General features: G+C 45.2%; 1 protein-coding gene across 1 annotated transcript in view; it reads right to left on the reverse strand.

The window, feature by feature from the left end:
• The window catches only part of LOC133967975 (receptor-type tyrosine-protein phosphatase N2-like), a 107189-nt gene that overhangs the window by 66203 nt on the left and 26828 nt on the right, over nucleotides 1–14158 (reverse strand). Inside the window, exon 13 of the mRNA XM_062403714.1 lies at nucleotides 10930–11009. Within this exon, the coding sequence (XP_062259698.1) occupies nucleotides 10930–11009 (80 nt within the window). The remainder of the gene's footprint in view (nucleotides 1–10929; nucleotides 11010–14158) is intronic.

Consider the following 14158-nt stretch of genomic DNA (forward strand, 5'->3'; position numbering starts at 1 on the left):
CAGCAGCTGGATCACAGTCTGACTCACAATATGAACATTCAAAATACACTGTACAAGGCTAATGTTTCCATCACAGGTCAAGCTTTTATCAGAAGGAAGTGTTTTAAGTGGCTGTCAGGCTGACTCACCCTCCTACACATCCACCTCCCATCCCTCTGTCTGTGGTGGTTCTAATGGATTGTGACTTTGAAAATAGTTTGTTATCAACAGGGGCGTCGCAACTGGGTCAGAGAGGCAGACAGCTGCCTGGGGCTCCGAGCTCAGAGGGGGCCCCCTGAGATTATATCAGTCCTCAGCAACAACGATAGGACCAACTTCAAGTCCCGGGTCGTCCATGTTCCTCGTGTGTGCTTTCGTGATCGAACCACATTTGGAGGCCGGACATCACAGTCGGGGGGGGGGGGGGGGGTTCTCCAGGTGAAAGATGCTGTAGTGTGTGATCCCCTATCATCAGTCAGTCATGTGAACTCACGACGACTGCAAGGAGTGCAGCAAGTTGTGTATTGTTAACTCGGCTCAAATGTGTGCTGGATGTGTTGAACTTACACGTTACTACATGACTATTAATTCAATTCAACTGATTCAGCAGGTAACACCGAGTGAAGCACAATGAGCCAGAGAGAGAGGCTCCATGTGGCCTGACAGCATCCAGAGATTCAAGCCCCTCATCGTGTTGGAGGAATCTCTTCAACATGAACTGAATCTGCACCAAAGTCTTGATTCTGTTCAATATTCAGCTCTAGAAACAAGGCGGCGGCCTCTGAGAGCTGCCTTCAAACGAAGCCGCTTATCTTTTTAATTAGGCTGCAGGTTGAGAGCGGGCGATATTGCACCGAGCTGATGTATATGTAATGAGGAAACAGTATTGATTGTGTGTGTGGGGGGGGGGGGGGGGGGGGGGCCTCATTCAAGGTGCTAGCTGCATGAACTGTTCAATACCGGCGCTAATAAATAATATCAAAGGCAAAAGTTGGCTAAAGGTGGATGAGATGAAATCTCTTTATAATGCAAAACCCAGAGAGGAAGAGAGGAGAGCAGGAGGAGGAGGGGAGGATGTGTGTGTGTGTGTGTGGGGGGGGGGGGGGGGGGGCAGATATTTGGTTCTGCAGGCAGCCGGGCGACAGGATATTGCACCGTGTGCAGCTGAAGATACAAATAAGCCATCTTTCATCAGGGGCAGATTACAACACAAACAGAAAGAGGGATTGAAAAAAGATTCCTAATTATATTCTGTGGAGTCGGTGATTTTTCTGACTGTTTTGACACAGCTAATATGCTTTTCTGTGACCCCCCCCCACACCATCGCCCTCCACCTTGTCAGGTTATCTGGGTCTAATAGGCAATATAAGAAGCTATTTACACTTCAAGGCGCTAATGCAACACTTTCCTCAATCTTATTACCCTCGCAGTGATTCTCTCACCTGTGTGTTGACAAGTAGAATTAGACAAAGTGTTTGGATAGCAACACTCCCAACACCCAGCACCCCCCCTCCCACCCACCCACCCACCCATCCATCCACCCACCAGTCTCCAGGCAAGTTAGCACCCTCACCTCTGCCGCTCCATTACATTGTTGACTTTTCCTGCAGGAGGCTGCACGTCAGATTCAGGAGATGTTAATCCGTCCTTCAGGTTCAGCAGAGCGGGGGGGTTTCTGACAGTAGCAGCTTTGTAAATATACATTTTAATGTAAGATGATGCAACACATTCAGCTACTTCACAACCTCCACTGGTGCTTTCACTGGTATTATTGTATAATAATAATATATAATCATTTAGAGCAAAGAGCAGGATCTGAGTCAATCTTTCCTTTTTATTGTGAGTGGATTTTTTCTGCTGATTTTAGTCTTGTTTATAAAATACTTCCATATTTGTCGGGTCAAATTTTATCTATTTTCTGATTAAATCCATATCAATATGTAAATTGCTAATTCAATAATAAACTTGCACACTGTAAATCCCTTAATTACAGGCACTGGTCATTTCTTGTAGTATAATACAGCCATTTCATAATGACATCATCAAGGCGTGTCATTACCACACTGTATGATGTCACTCCTTCCTACCGTATGATGAATGAATCATGTCACAATGGATCATGTCAGATTCATGCACCAAGATGTCCGGCCCCTGATCGCGCTCGCTTGTAGGAAAGATGCTCTCGATGCTTTTCTCCTTTTCCGTCAAGTCGATACAAAACTCATCCGACAGTAACACACACCCTGGTTCCTCCTGCAGCTCGGAGCAGGAGCCATGGCTCTGGCCGGATGGATGTTTGATCAATACTCATAGTTGACCATGAAGAGGACGGGAGGACACTTTACACTACGGACATTTGGTTGATCCATTTATCCAGAGTTTTATCTTGAGCACCACGCTTCCCCTTCATGTCAGGATGAGGCTATCAACTGAAGCTCTGTTCACACTGATCTAGATATTTAGCAGAATGTGTGTACAACGATGACATCACAGCCTACTTCACACGTGCCCACAACAACAATGGCGTCAATTCTCCGGTTTCTCCACGTTCCGTTAGCACAGCTAGGTCTAATAAAAGTGAGCAGCTAAATCTATCATCATCAAAAACATTCCCATTCAATATCAGATGATCCAGAGTGACGTTGTGCTTGTTGGAGCCTTTGTTGTCATTTGTGTTGTGTGTGTGTGAGTCAAGGGACTGTGCATGTCGTCCACCGAGGCACCTAACACAAACGACTGGAGGAAATCTCCTTTATTTCCATATTTCATGTTTTTATTGACGTGTGCTCTGAATGGACATCTCTGCAGCGTCTCCTCATATTCACTGTGACAAATCAATCCTCTCATCAAATGACCAAAGCCACTACACAACCCCCCCCCCCCCTCTGAAGTCTCCGGAGCGGCACACACAGCCAGAGGTTTCGGTTTGAAGTCTCCGGAAATGCAAATTGAAAAATGAAGGTGCACTTCCTTAATCTTCTGTTCTAATCCAGCTCCGAACGGGAGGTAGAGAGAAAGAAGAAAGAAGAGACCAACCCGTAGGAAGGGGTTATATTAATTATACACAAAAAGAGGAACTACAAACGAGGGCCTGGTCTTTGAAGATACAGAGCAGTAAATGTCACCCACAGCTTTGAAGCTCTCGACTGCCTTTGTCTCTCACTTCTCCTCGACATGAAGCAGGGACAGTGAGGGACGTTTCAACCAGGGGGCGACGGAGAGTCACAGGACAGAAACTGAACCTGAGCTCCAAGTGTCCATCAGCAAGTTAAACACGAATGATTGTTCCACTCTGATAAGAATATTTTCAATCTCTGATCCAAACACAGAAATCTACAGAATCAGATTCACTGTTTATGTTGTGGTGATAACTCATAAGAGGACTAATGTTATCTGAGGACATGCAGAGATTTAAATATCGACAGAGGTCACTGCAGATTTTAATCTTTTAAAGTTGTTCTGGTTTTTGGTAAATTTTCTCTCTCTCTCGTTTTTTAATATTTCAGTTTCAGCTCCTGGTCAACATCCATATTTATATAGAATCTAGTTTATAGACAACAAGTCAGAAACAAGAACACATTCCTGTTTCAGCCAGACATGGTGTTTGTGAGAGCACCCCCTGGGGGTTCAACTTGAAAGTGGCACATATACTAATTACTTATTTTTCATTTTGGACATCTCTCCTGGTGGGAAACAACTGTGGGTAAATGAATAAGCTCAACATGCAGGTGAACTGACCCTTTAAACTTCTTGTGATTTTAATTTGAGTGAAGAGCTGGATTCCTGCCACACATGCCTCCACCCACCAGAGACACAGGAGAACATGCTGAGCCTGAATAATCTGTTTCACTCTCTTTCTGTAACAACACAGCAGCAGGGTGTTTACACAGGACAGATATTTTGAGTTTATGGGACAGACGGGACTAGCACGCTGAAAATCAAACCAAGAATCAGGCTGTGACAGATCTTGTAAACTATCATCTCGGCCCAGCTCTTAAAATATTGATCCGATCCTCTCACATCAAAGTGAGTCTCCAGCTTCATCTCGAACCGGCGGCTCGATCCCCGCCTGGCTCCACTTCCCGATGCAAGCAGAGCCACGCCGAGCCAAACCTTCGTTATGCATTCTGCTGCTTTCTGTTCTCTCCCCTCAACCCCCCTCGCTTTGCAGGGAGAACGAAATCATGAGAACAGGGAGCGGTGAGGAGGCTGCGAGGAGCGAGGCAGGCTGGGGGGGGGGGGGGGGGGGGGGGCACTTGAGTGCAGTTGTAATCAAGGCCTGTGCGCTCAAGAGGGGCCAATCAATCCAGCAGTCTGCCTCTACATCTCATCAGGCAACTTGAAGATGGCTAGAAATGAGTCGCCGAGGTCCAGGCGGCGTCCGCGGGCCGCTGAGAGAGGGCGAGCGGGCAGCCGGCAGCGGAGAGCTGCTCTGTAAGAACTCTGCAGAGGACACGACCGCTCTGGAAGTCTGAGCCGCGGTCAAAGAGCAGAGAAAACAGGTCGCCTGCTGCCCAGAGGAAAGAGTTCACTGCTGCAGACCAGGAGGATGTGTTGTTGAGCAGTGAGCTGCTTTCACACCTGGGCTGAAACGATAAATATCTGTTGCTCCGGACATTTTCTGGAACTGCCAGGCCCCGGTAAAATGTCCAGAAAATGTCCCGAGTGACGAGTGGGCGTGTTGGCGTTTGTATCACGTGACTGAGACGTTAACTTGGAAAAGACGAGGACATTCCAGAGCTTTTGGACGTAAGGACCCATGTCCCTACGTGTCCATCTGCTTCCTGGCAAACTTCAGAAAATGTCCTAAACCAATTTTTCTGGACATCATATCTGAACAACTGTTTTATTGAAGTCATGTTAAGTATGTAGGTTGGTAAAAAGAAGAGAAATCAAAAAGATGGAAGCCATCATAGCATCTTACTTGGTTCATACACATTTTAACCAATGGATTTCCATGACTTTTCAATAACTTTAAACCAAATTTCTATGAGCGAACATTTTGTGAAATCTCGGTGTATACACAAACAAGTGACAAAATGTAGTATTCAAACTAACAATGAGAATACCAAGGCATATATTCCTTTAAAAGCATATGAATTATTTAAAACTCAGCTTAAATGAACAACATGAAATTATGAATATAACAAATTTCTAAGACTTTTCCAAAACTTTGGGATTTAATTTTTTTCCATGACTTTCCAGGTTTGTCATGAGCGTAGGAACCCTGATCTTAACATCGGGGGAAAAGGAACACCTCTCTAAATAACCTCCACAGTGCGTCCATATCTTTTAATATTTCAGTAACTGTAATTTCATGATATCACAGACCCCATACGTCAGGAAGCTTAATAACAGTTGGATGAAATCGTGATAATTAGGAGCAGTCATCAGACAGACATGGTCATTAAATCCAAGGATATTAAGAAAAATTCTAGGAGATAATTTCACTCCCGTCTACTGCACTTTAAAAAATGTATATTAAATTATTCACTAACAGGATTTTGGGAGGACCGGGTCCGGTCCTCCGTTCAGCCGGGATTACCGAGTTCACTGGATATAAATTACAGGTGAAGCCGTGAGATTTAAATGAGATTATAAATTAAATATGAAGCCAAGAGGAACCTTGACACTGGCCCGTCATTCTGAATGTAAGAGATAGGGTTATTATGGATCTGATCCATTTAAATTAAAAAATATGTGTCTGTGTGTGTGTGTGTGTGTGCGTCTGTGTGTGTGTGTGAGTGTGTGTGTGTGTGTGTCTCACTGAACAGCAGCTACACTAGCACCCTGAGTGACAGATCACTGTTAAGAGAGAGTTCAGCGAAGCCACAACTCGTGTGCAGAAATGCCGCAGCACAACCCATGGAAGTCCCCCCCCCCCTCCACCAAGGCTCTGTGGCTGCAGGATGATGCAAAAGTGATGCAAGCACGAAGCCAGCCCTGCTACAAGGCGGCCATCTGGGAGAGGTCTGCCAACCCCGCGGCGAATGTGAGGATCAGAGGCCGACGCACAGAGAGGCTGCCAGCTGCAGGAGAGCGAGAGCTGGTGCCAACCGTCCAGTGCCAGCGCCGGGGAAATCAGGCCGGCTGCTCGGCTGCTTGGCTCAGTGCTCGGCTCGGGGGTCACGTTGCACCGCTGTGCAAACTCCAGCTCAACACCTGTGTCTCTCACATCCTCTGCTCTGGACTCACAGATGCTCACAAAGCTCCAGAGGAGAGCGTTCAGATCCTCGCTCTCTGGGTCATTGTGCAATTCATGGAACGCCTCCGGCTCTGCTTTGACGACAGGTGAAGAGATAAAAACGCTGCATGGTGTCACAGCAGAACCCCCCCCCCCCCCCCCCCCCCATCCCTCTCACTCTCTCACTCTCTCACTCTTCAGATTCGTCTCTTCAGCGGCAGGTGAGAGAAACTTCTCCAATCGATTAGCCGTGGGCGTGCGATGGAAAGCGATTAGCAGGTGAGCTGAGATGAAGTTAACTGGAATGGATCGGCCGGCTCCTGAAGGGCTCGGGCAGATCGCTGCATGGATCTCCACGTCAGAGCGGCTTCCAATGCAATCACCCCGACCATCAACGGGAACAATTAGAGGGAGTTCCACGCAGTGACGGCCAGGACACAAAACCAGTCAGCCGTGTGACTAATGACAGTGTGTGTGTGTGTGTGGACAGGTTGTCGAATGCGACCGTAACACAAGTCTACTGGAAGAAACGGTTCATATCTGAGCAATAAGTATTCCTCATCTGGCTGGAGAGGCAACGATAACACTCTGCACCTGATACAAAATGCAGTTGTGTGTTTTTTATATTCAGCTGTCGATGTGATTACAAGATAAGAGGAAGGGCTCGGTGGAGAGAAGGCTGATTTCAAGGCAACACAACTTTCCAAGCCTGATGACCATGATGTTCAAGACAGTGTGAGGGAAACACAGGATCTGACATACAGCAGTGCAGCAACGCACAACCTGCACGTGCACGACACTACTCAACAATTTGACCACTTTGCTTGGTTATAGCTGCAGATAACACGTGTGAGGAGCATCGAGGGGGGCGAGCCGGGACTCGGCCGCGGTCTGGGGTCCCAGGGCCTGCACATCAATAACCAGGGCAGAGTGAGGTAGATGAAACACATTACTTTGACCTAAAGAGCTCAGTAATTCCATTTGGCATTTTGACAAGTGTTTAGCTGCAGTGAAGGTCAGTCCTGTCAGTGTACGAGATCTATGCTAATCCACTCGAAGGAAGAAAACGAGGAGATGAAAACGACGAGGGGGGGGGAGAGAGGCCCGGACGCCACCGACGCCTGAAGTAACTTAAACCCTCCGTGCACGGATCAGGTGTCAGAGAATGTTCCCACTGAACGTCTCTCTGAACGTCCACTTCCTGATCCAAGGATCTTTGTCTGTTGGTGAATGAAAAACAACTTCAACTTCCAAAACTAAATTCTCCAAATCTTCAATTGATATTTGATCCTGATACAAATGATAGGAGCTTTTTCCATGAGGTTACTCCGTTGATTAGCATGTTAGCATTCCTGGGATGTCAATGTCTTTTTAAACGTATTGAACTGATGGAGACTACTCTGTGAGGACATTATCTACACGTCAACACACAGTGACATCAAGTCACTGAGCAACTGGCTGTTGTCCACAGAGGACAATGACATGGTTGGTTTAACTCGGGAGGAACGAGCGAGAGCAGCGTCTGTCCTCTCCGTCCATTCACCAGAGAGGACGTCTCTCAGGCGTGTGTGAGACGTTTGATTAGCATGAACGCAAAAACAAGTGGAGCCGGGATTAAATGAGAAGACACGGGATGAACAGCCGGCTCCGGGGTGAAGCTACCTCAGCTGCTCTCCTCCTGCTCTAAGTGCTAATTGACCCGCCCGCTCGCCTGACCCTGACCCGCGGCCTATTCAAGGGTCTGGTTCTCACGGCCGTGACGCACCGCTGGAAGTAGCCTCCGGGTCCCCCGCCCCCCCCTCGGCCGGACAAAGAGGGTCACCACCTCGCTGCCCAGCATCTTGACATCCACCCCCACGCTTGACAATGGCCCCCGATGGGCCCGGGAGTCCCTCACAATGGGAGCAGGCACGTGACAGAAGTGGAAACGTGGCTTCTCATAATGCAGCACCGGGTCTGGCCGGCCTGGCTGCATTAATTGGACCTTTTGGCACCGGGAGGCCGGGGTCACAATCGATCCAGTGGAAGAAGGGGTTTGAACCGGACTCCCGTGAGGCTGCAGGCTGGTCTCAGGTTTTCTATTAAATAAATTAAAACTATTTAAATATGTGCTTGTACTACTACAAGCCCATACTACTATTTATTTGATAACTGTAGTATTTGTAATTGGGTCTATTGGTGCAGATAACAACTGTAATAATTACCAAGGAGGTGAAGCTGCTGATCCGATATCTGTGAATGTTTGTGGGGCACAATCTGAGGAGGACCTGTTGTGAGTCCAGATCAGGGAGCAGATGAAACACAGTTGTGTAGCTACCAAACATCTGAAAAGACACAATAATGAAAAAAACAGGATTTGCTCTCTATTAACAGAGATCCATTTTCCAATTCTCAAAATTTCCATCCGGTACTTTTACAACTTCGTTTTGTCCGTTTCATTTTTCTCTCTACTGATATCCGGTCCATTGTAAAGTTGTGTAACTCCACAGTACCACAGCTCAACATCACCACAGAAGACAGAACGACTCCAGGAGGCGTCTGGATTCTTCTCCGCAGGATAAGTCTTTGTTTCTCTGGCACTCGGACGTCTTACTGATCTTTTCACGCAGATTAAATCAAATAAAAGTGAATTATTTTTTAAGCCGCTGCCAGAAGCATTCCACCCAAACACACCAGTTCGTGACAGAAGAGATGGACGACCAATCGCTGCTGAGCGGCAATAAATGATGATAAAAAGACGTCATTACAATGGCTGTGTGAAGCTTAATGTTTCAGAAAAGCACTATAAACCACAGCCAGCGGGGATAATGTTCGCTTTGGGATGGATTGATATCCTAGTTGAATATGACAAACGACACTTTAAAGATGGCCCGCCCACACCATTGCACTTTAGCTGAGGGGACGCCATTTTTCATTTCGAGCACGTTCTGTCAAATGTTTGCATTAATAACAATCGAGGCTCATCTGTGACCCCGCGGAGCCGGCGGGGGAGATGAGAACGCCACCAACACAGCACTTAAAAACAGGAGAGGAGCGGTTGCATAATCAGCACATTGTGTGTGTGTGTGTGTGTGTGCGTGTGTGTTCAGGAGTTGCAATTATCAGACAGGGATAAGATGTTTGGAGAAAAATGACAGTGAGCAACTCATGTAAGTTATTTTGACAGGGCCAATTTCCCAGTGCAGGTGATGCGGCTGTTTTCTGTGTGTGTGTGTGCGTGTGTTTGTGTCTGTGTGTGTGTGTCTGTGTGTGTGTCCAGGGAATATCGGGAGAACTTCTCTCTCACTGGACTGACGCTGACAGCTCTGCTAATGGCAAACATTCCTCGTCTCTTTATTTCTCACTTCATCAACACCCTCGCCTCATTACCATGACTCACACTGTAGCATGGTGAGCACACACACACAAACACACACACTCCTACAGACACACACACGCATACACCCACTCATGATAGGTTTCCACTTCCTCCCATTGTACATAAATTAAGATAATATTCCGAATACAGTTGCCGCCATTTTGCAGTCTGTGCGGCTCGGGGACAGAGACACGGTATCAACGTCCCACCGACACAAGCTCTCGACCAATCAGGAGTCAGTCTCAGCTTGTTTTGATCTCATCAAATAACCAAAGAACAGAAACATGAACATAGATCCACCCCCTAACATGGAGGAGGCAGGTTTCATGAGCTATACTGCAGTCAGCCATTAGAGGGCGGTCAAGATGATTCAGCTTCAGTTTTGAGGAGCTGTCATGTCGTCCATCTTTGTTTACAGTGGACAGGCAGGACTGAGTCTTTCTCTGTGTAGAGATACTATACCACCTTCCATGTGGTGTTTTCATTTTACCATGATTAGAACTGCACAGTTCTTTTATTGGATATGTTTCTCTAGAGGAAAACAATGAAATGAGATTAAACTAAACAAATAGAAGTTAAACCAGATGCTTGTGATGAATGTTGCTCAATCTGGGTTAATTACTTTCAAAGACCAAGTTTGATCTACCATCAAAACAGAATCATCTTGAAAGATCTGCCGCAGTGGTCGAGCGTAATAGTTCTGTCTTATCTCTTCTCCAATCAGTGAATGTAACTGAAACCAAGTGACCTGCTGAACATGGTAAAAACCTTATGGACGTTTTAATGGACCACAGACACAGGCAGGATTTGGAATCATGCATTTCCTGGTTCCTTGTGGAGCAAGAATGAAGTGTAAACAAGCAGGATATGAGTGAAGAGGGTAAAAGACATAAAGCAGAGAAACTGACTTTCCCCTTTCGGTTTGTTGAATTGGTGTTTTGCTCTGTTAGCGACCTAGTTCTTACAAAAGCTGATAATATCTATAAATTACGCGAATGGAATTATTTTAGGTACAACACAAAGATACTGGACCGAAGGCTTAAGACTTTTCATATTTGCCTATAAATCAATTAACTGACACAACACATTTCTGTTGTATCTTTCTTTGCCGTCTGTTCTTTTGGTTGTTAAAATCTTTAAGTGACCAAACACAGCCTTTAAGAAAAGGGACCAACACCAAACAGTTAACCAAACTAATCCAAACCAAACCCCAAGGAATGGATAAGGTCATCATGAGGTTCCAGCTAAGATGTGGCTGGATTCTCAGCTGGAGCCGGAGAAAGAAAAGAGTTATAAGTTTCAAAAGATTTTCATCTGGGGCCTCAGGTGCCGCAGCAAGCCGATGTTAATGGCCTGTCTTTTTCACTGTCAGTATAAAGACAACATCACTCAGCCGAGGAGAACCTACCAGCCACGTTGGCCACATCTGTGGTGCTGACGTTCTGAGCGTTCGGGCTCACTCTGAAGGTCACAGCGGGGCCCACCACCCTGTGAAACACACAGAAACACACAAACACGGTCAGAAGCTTCCTCAGAATCTGCTCTCCGAGGCAGCGAGGGGTTATTATTCAGAACCGGGGGAGAAGAGGAGTTGTGCTCATTAAAGCTCAGCCATACAAGGAGCTGAAAAAAAAATGAAAGAAGAAGCTTTAACCTGAGGCGATCCTTTAGGCTTCTGCAATCCCCATCACCACAGTGAGATAACCTCTTGAATCTCAATGTAATGCAGCCGCCGGCGTTTAAGCACGCTGGGAAATGAAGAGAAGGGAGATGAGGGGATTCTAGTCATTGACAAGACGACGGCTCTGCTACGTGATTCCAGCGGCTTATGATATATTTACATTTTGATTCGACGTATGGTGATTGCGACGCTCATTCTCCTCATAGACGTAAATTCAGAGCGACAGAAACTGGGAAAGCGAGAAATGTAAAAAGAAGACGACAGAAAGGGGTCGGAGAGACGGGTTTTGTTTCTCTAGGTGCTTTGGAAGGTGCCCCCCCCCCCTCCCCCCCTCTGTGCATCCAACATTCATGCCAATGAAGCAGCTTGAATTGAAATACTGAGGGAGCCACAGAGAGAAGCTGGGTGGTCAGAGGCAGAGCGGAGTCTCCCCGATGTGATTAACCTTTTGTTTTTCCTGCTGTAATTCAGACTAAAGGCCCAGCAGGAAGATCTATCACCGGGTCCCCCTCCAGGATGCATGGTGAGCCGCTATAGGAAGTGGCTGCTACTGTAACAACACTATTATAAAGTATGGTGACATCAGTAATGGAGCAGGTCCTATCCCTAATGCTGCTGGCTGAGTTTAAAAAAAAAACACACATTCAGAAAAGTGTTTTTTCAGGGTGATGGATTTAAATTGCTGCACTTTGTAGTGGGGGTTTCAGAGGCTGTGGGCGGGGCCTCTTCAGCTTCAGGAGAAAAAAAACTGTCCTGTCAGTTGAAAATGAAATTAGAGTCATGGGAGCAGGGAGGAGAATTAAAATAAATGCAGAAAATAAAAGCAAATGTTGCTTCTTTTTAACAGAATTCATCCTTTCTCAGTTTTATTACAACCTGTACTTTGAACCTTTGCACAGAATACACAGTATACATGTATATGGTGTTTTGAACCTTAATTAAGATACAGTTCATTTACAAGTGAAATGAAAATGGGCTTTAACTATTCTGTAAAAAAGAAAAAATCTAACTGGTAAGTGTGTGCAATTTTGGTGCAGATCCCAATACAATCCGGATCCAGTAAATTTACATGTGGTTTCACAAAGAGGCTGTTGGGCTCTGGTGGAAGAATTCACTGAACTGGATGTTATTCTGGTTATGCATGTTGTGTATGTATGGGAATATTTAACTTAAATCGACAGCAGCACATTTAAAATAGTGATTAAAAAAATTATAATATTTAAAAGAGGTTTGTTCAATCCTGGTCATTGATCAACATTTCTCTAAATTAATCCATAGGCACTGGCTCTTAATGCAAAACCAAATTTTACAAGAACCCTCTGCAGAGTTTTCAAACGTTTGGATCAACCGGTGACGTCTGACATTCCCTGACATGCAGGTGAGCTGGGCTTGTAATTGAGTTTCCTGAGCCCTGAGGTCAGTGCATGAAAGGAAACACAAACACTCACCAGGTTGTCATGCAGCAGTATAATGTTACACTCTCACATTTAAAAGGTGCAATAACAAACTAATCAGACTGGGCCAAATGAACGATACCCGGGGGAAATCTGGGTGAAGCTAAGTGCTTTAATTAAAAAACTGAAAATCAGATCCTTTACTCTGTTCTCTCCTGTATAATCCACATTGTGTCTATTTCGGATTCTTATTTGATCATAAATTTGAGCAGCTGAAGACACTAAAACCCAGAATAAGACCCGTTCTGTGCGAAGAGCTCCACACAACACATCAGCTCATTTTCCTGACCATCGTTTCTCCTCTGAGGTCGAGGTAGCGTGTATTCGTCAAATCTATGAAGCGATTCATCAGCAGGCGCAGGGAACAGTCTGTGTGTGATGAAGAGGGAAAAATCACCCGTGTTGAGTTGATCACATTTCCATCAGTCGGCCTCATGCACCCGGGGCAGCGGCCGCACCACAACGCCACATCAACCAGGAGGCGTGTAAATGACCACGTCACTCACTGAGGCAGAGACGCTCACAGGAGGTGAGCTCCTGCAGCCACTGCTAATGTTTGGAAATGTAAAGACTTATGTCAGAGTACAAGATATATTACATTAATGATGAGATACATTATTAACCAAAGGATTCAGCTTAAAAACGTGATCATCCAATAAAACCCTACTTCTGTTGTTTTACCTGAAGAAGTTTTCCAACATCAATGATGAATAAAATGAGTTAAAAATACTTTGGTTCCAAAAACATCTTTTATCTGACATATGTGATCTTCAGCTCTGACTACGGCAGCGAAGATTAATGTGCTGAACTGAAAGGATGTTTCTGGAAAATTCTACATTTTTTCTTCAATATTGAAGGATTAAGCTAATTCTTTATTTTATTTTCACGATCCTTCAAATGAAAGTGGATGGTTTGTGGTTTAAACCCTGAAATCACAATGTTGGTAGTGATTTATAAATCTGTCGGAGAAACGCTAAGATAAAGAAACACGTAAGAAAAGACATAGTAGCACCAAAATGTGCTCCAGCATCCAAATGAAAATCCCTCAGTGACTCAGTAGAGCTCATACCTCTGCCCATCAGTCCTCTTATATTCAATCAAGCCAAATAACACACGCTCATAGATATCAGTCCCTTAGTGCCTGATTGTTTTAATCAAGATCCATGAATAAGATCTAGGAAATCAGAGGAAATGTAAAAAAAAAAAAAAAGCTTCTCAAAGTGTTAAAATAAAAATGAAACATTCCTGAAGTTCTTTCTTGGCACATTTCCCATCCTTTAACCAAGTTATATGGAAATTGGTTCAGTAGTTTTTGCAAAAATCCTGCTGACACCCAAACCAACCAACTAAGCAATAAACCAACTACTAACCACTAACCAACCACAAAACATCCAACCAACCACTCAATATCCCACTAACCACCAATCAACCAATCACAGAACATCTAACGAACCAATTAACCACAAAATACCAAATGGACCAACCAACCACTAACCGATTAA

This window comes from Platichthys flesus, chromosome 14, assembly GCF_949316205.1.
Source record: "Platichthys flesus chromosome 14, fPlaFle2.1, whole genome shotgun sequence".
NCBI lineage: Eukaryota > Metazoa > Chordata > Actinopteri > Pleuronectiformes > Pleuronectidae > Platichthys > Platichthys flesus.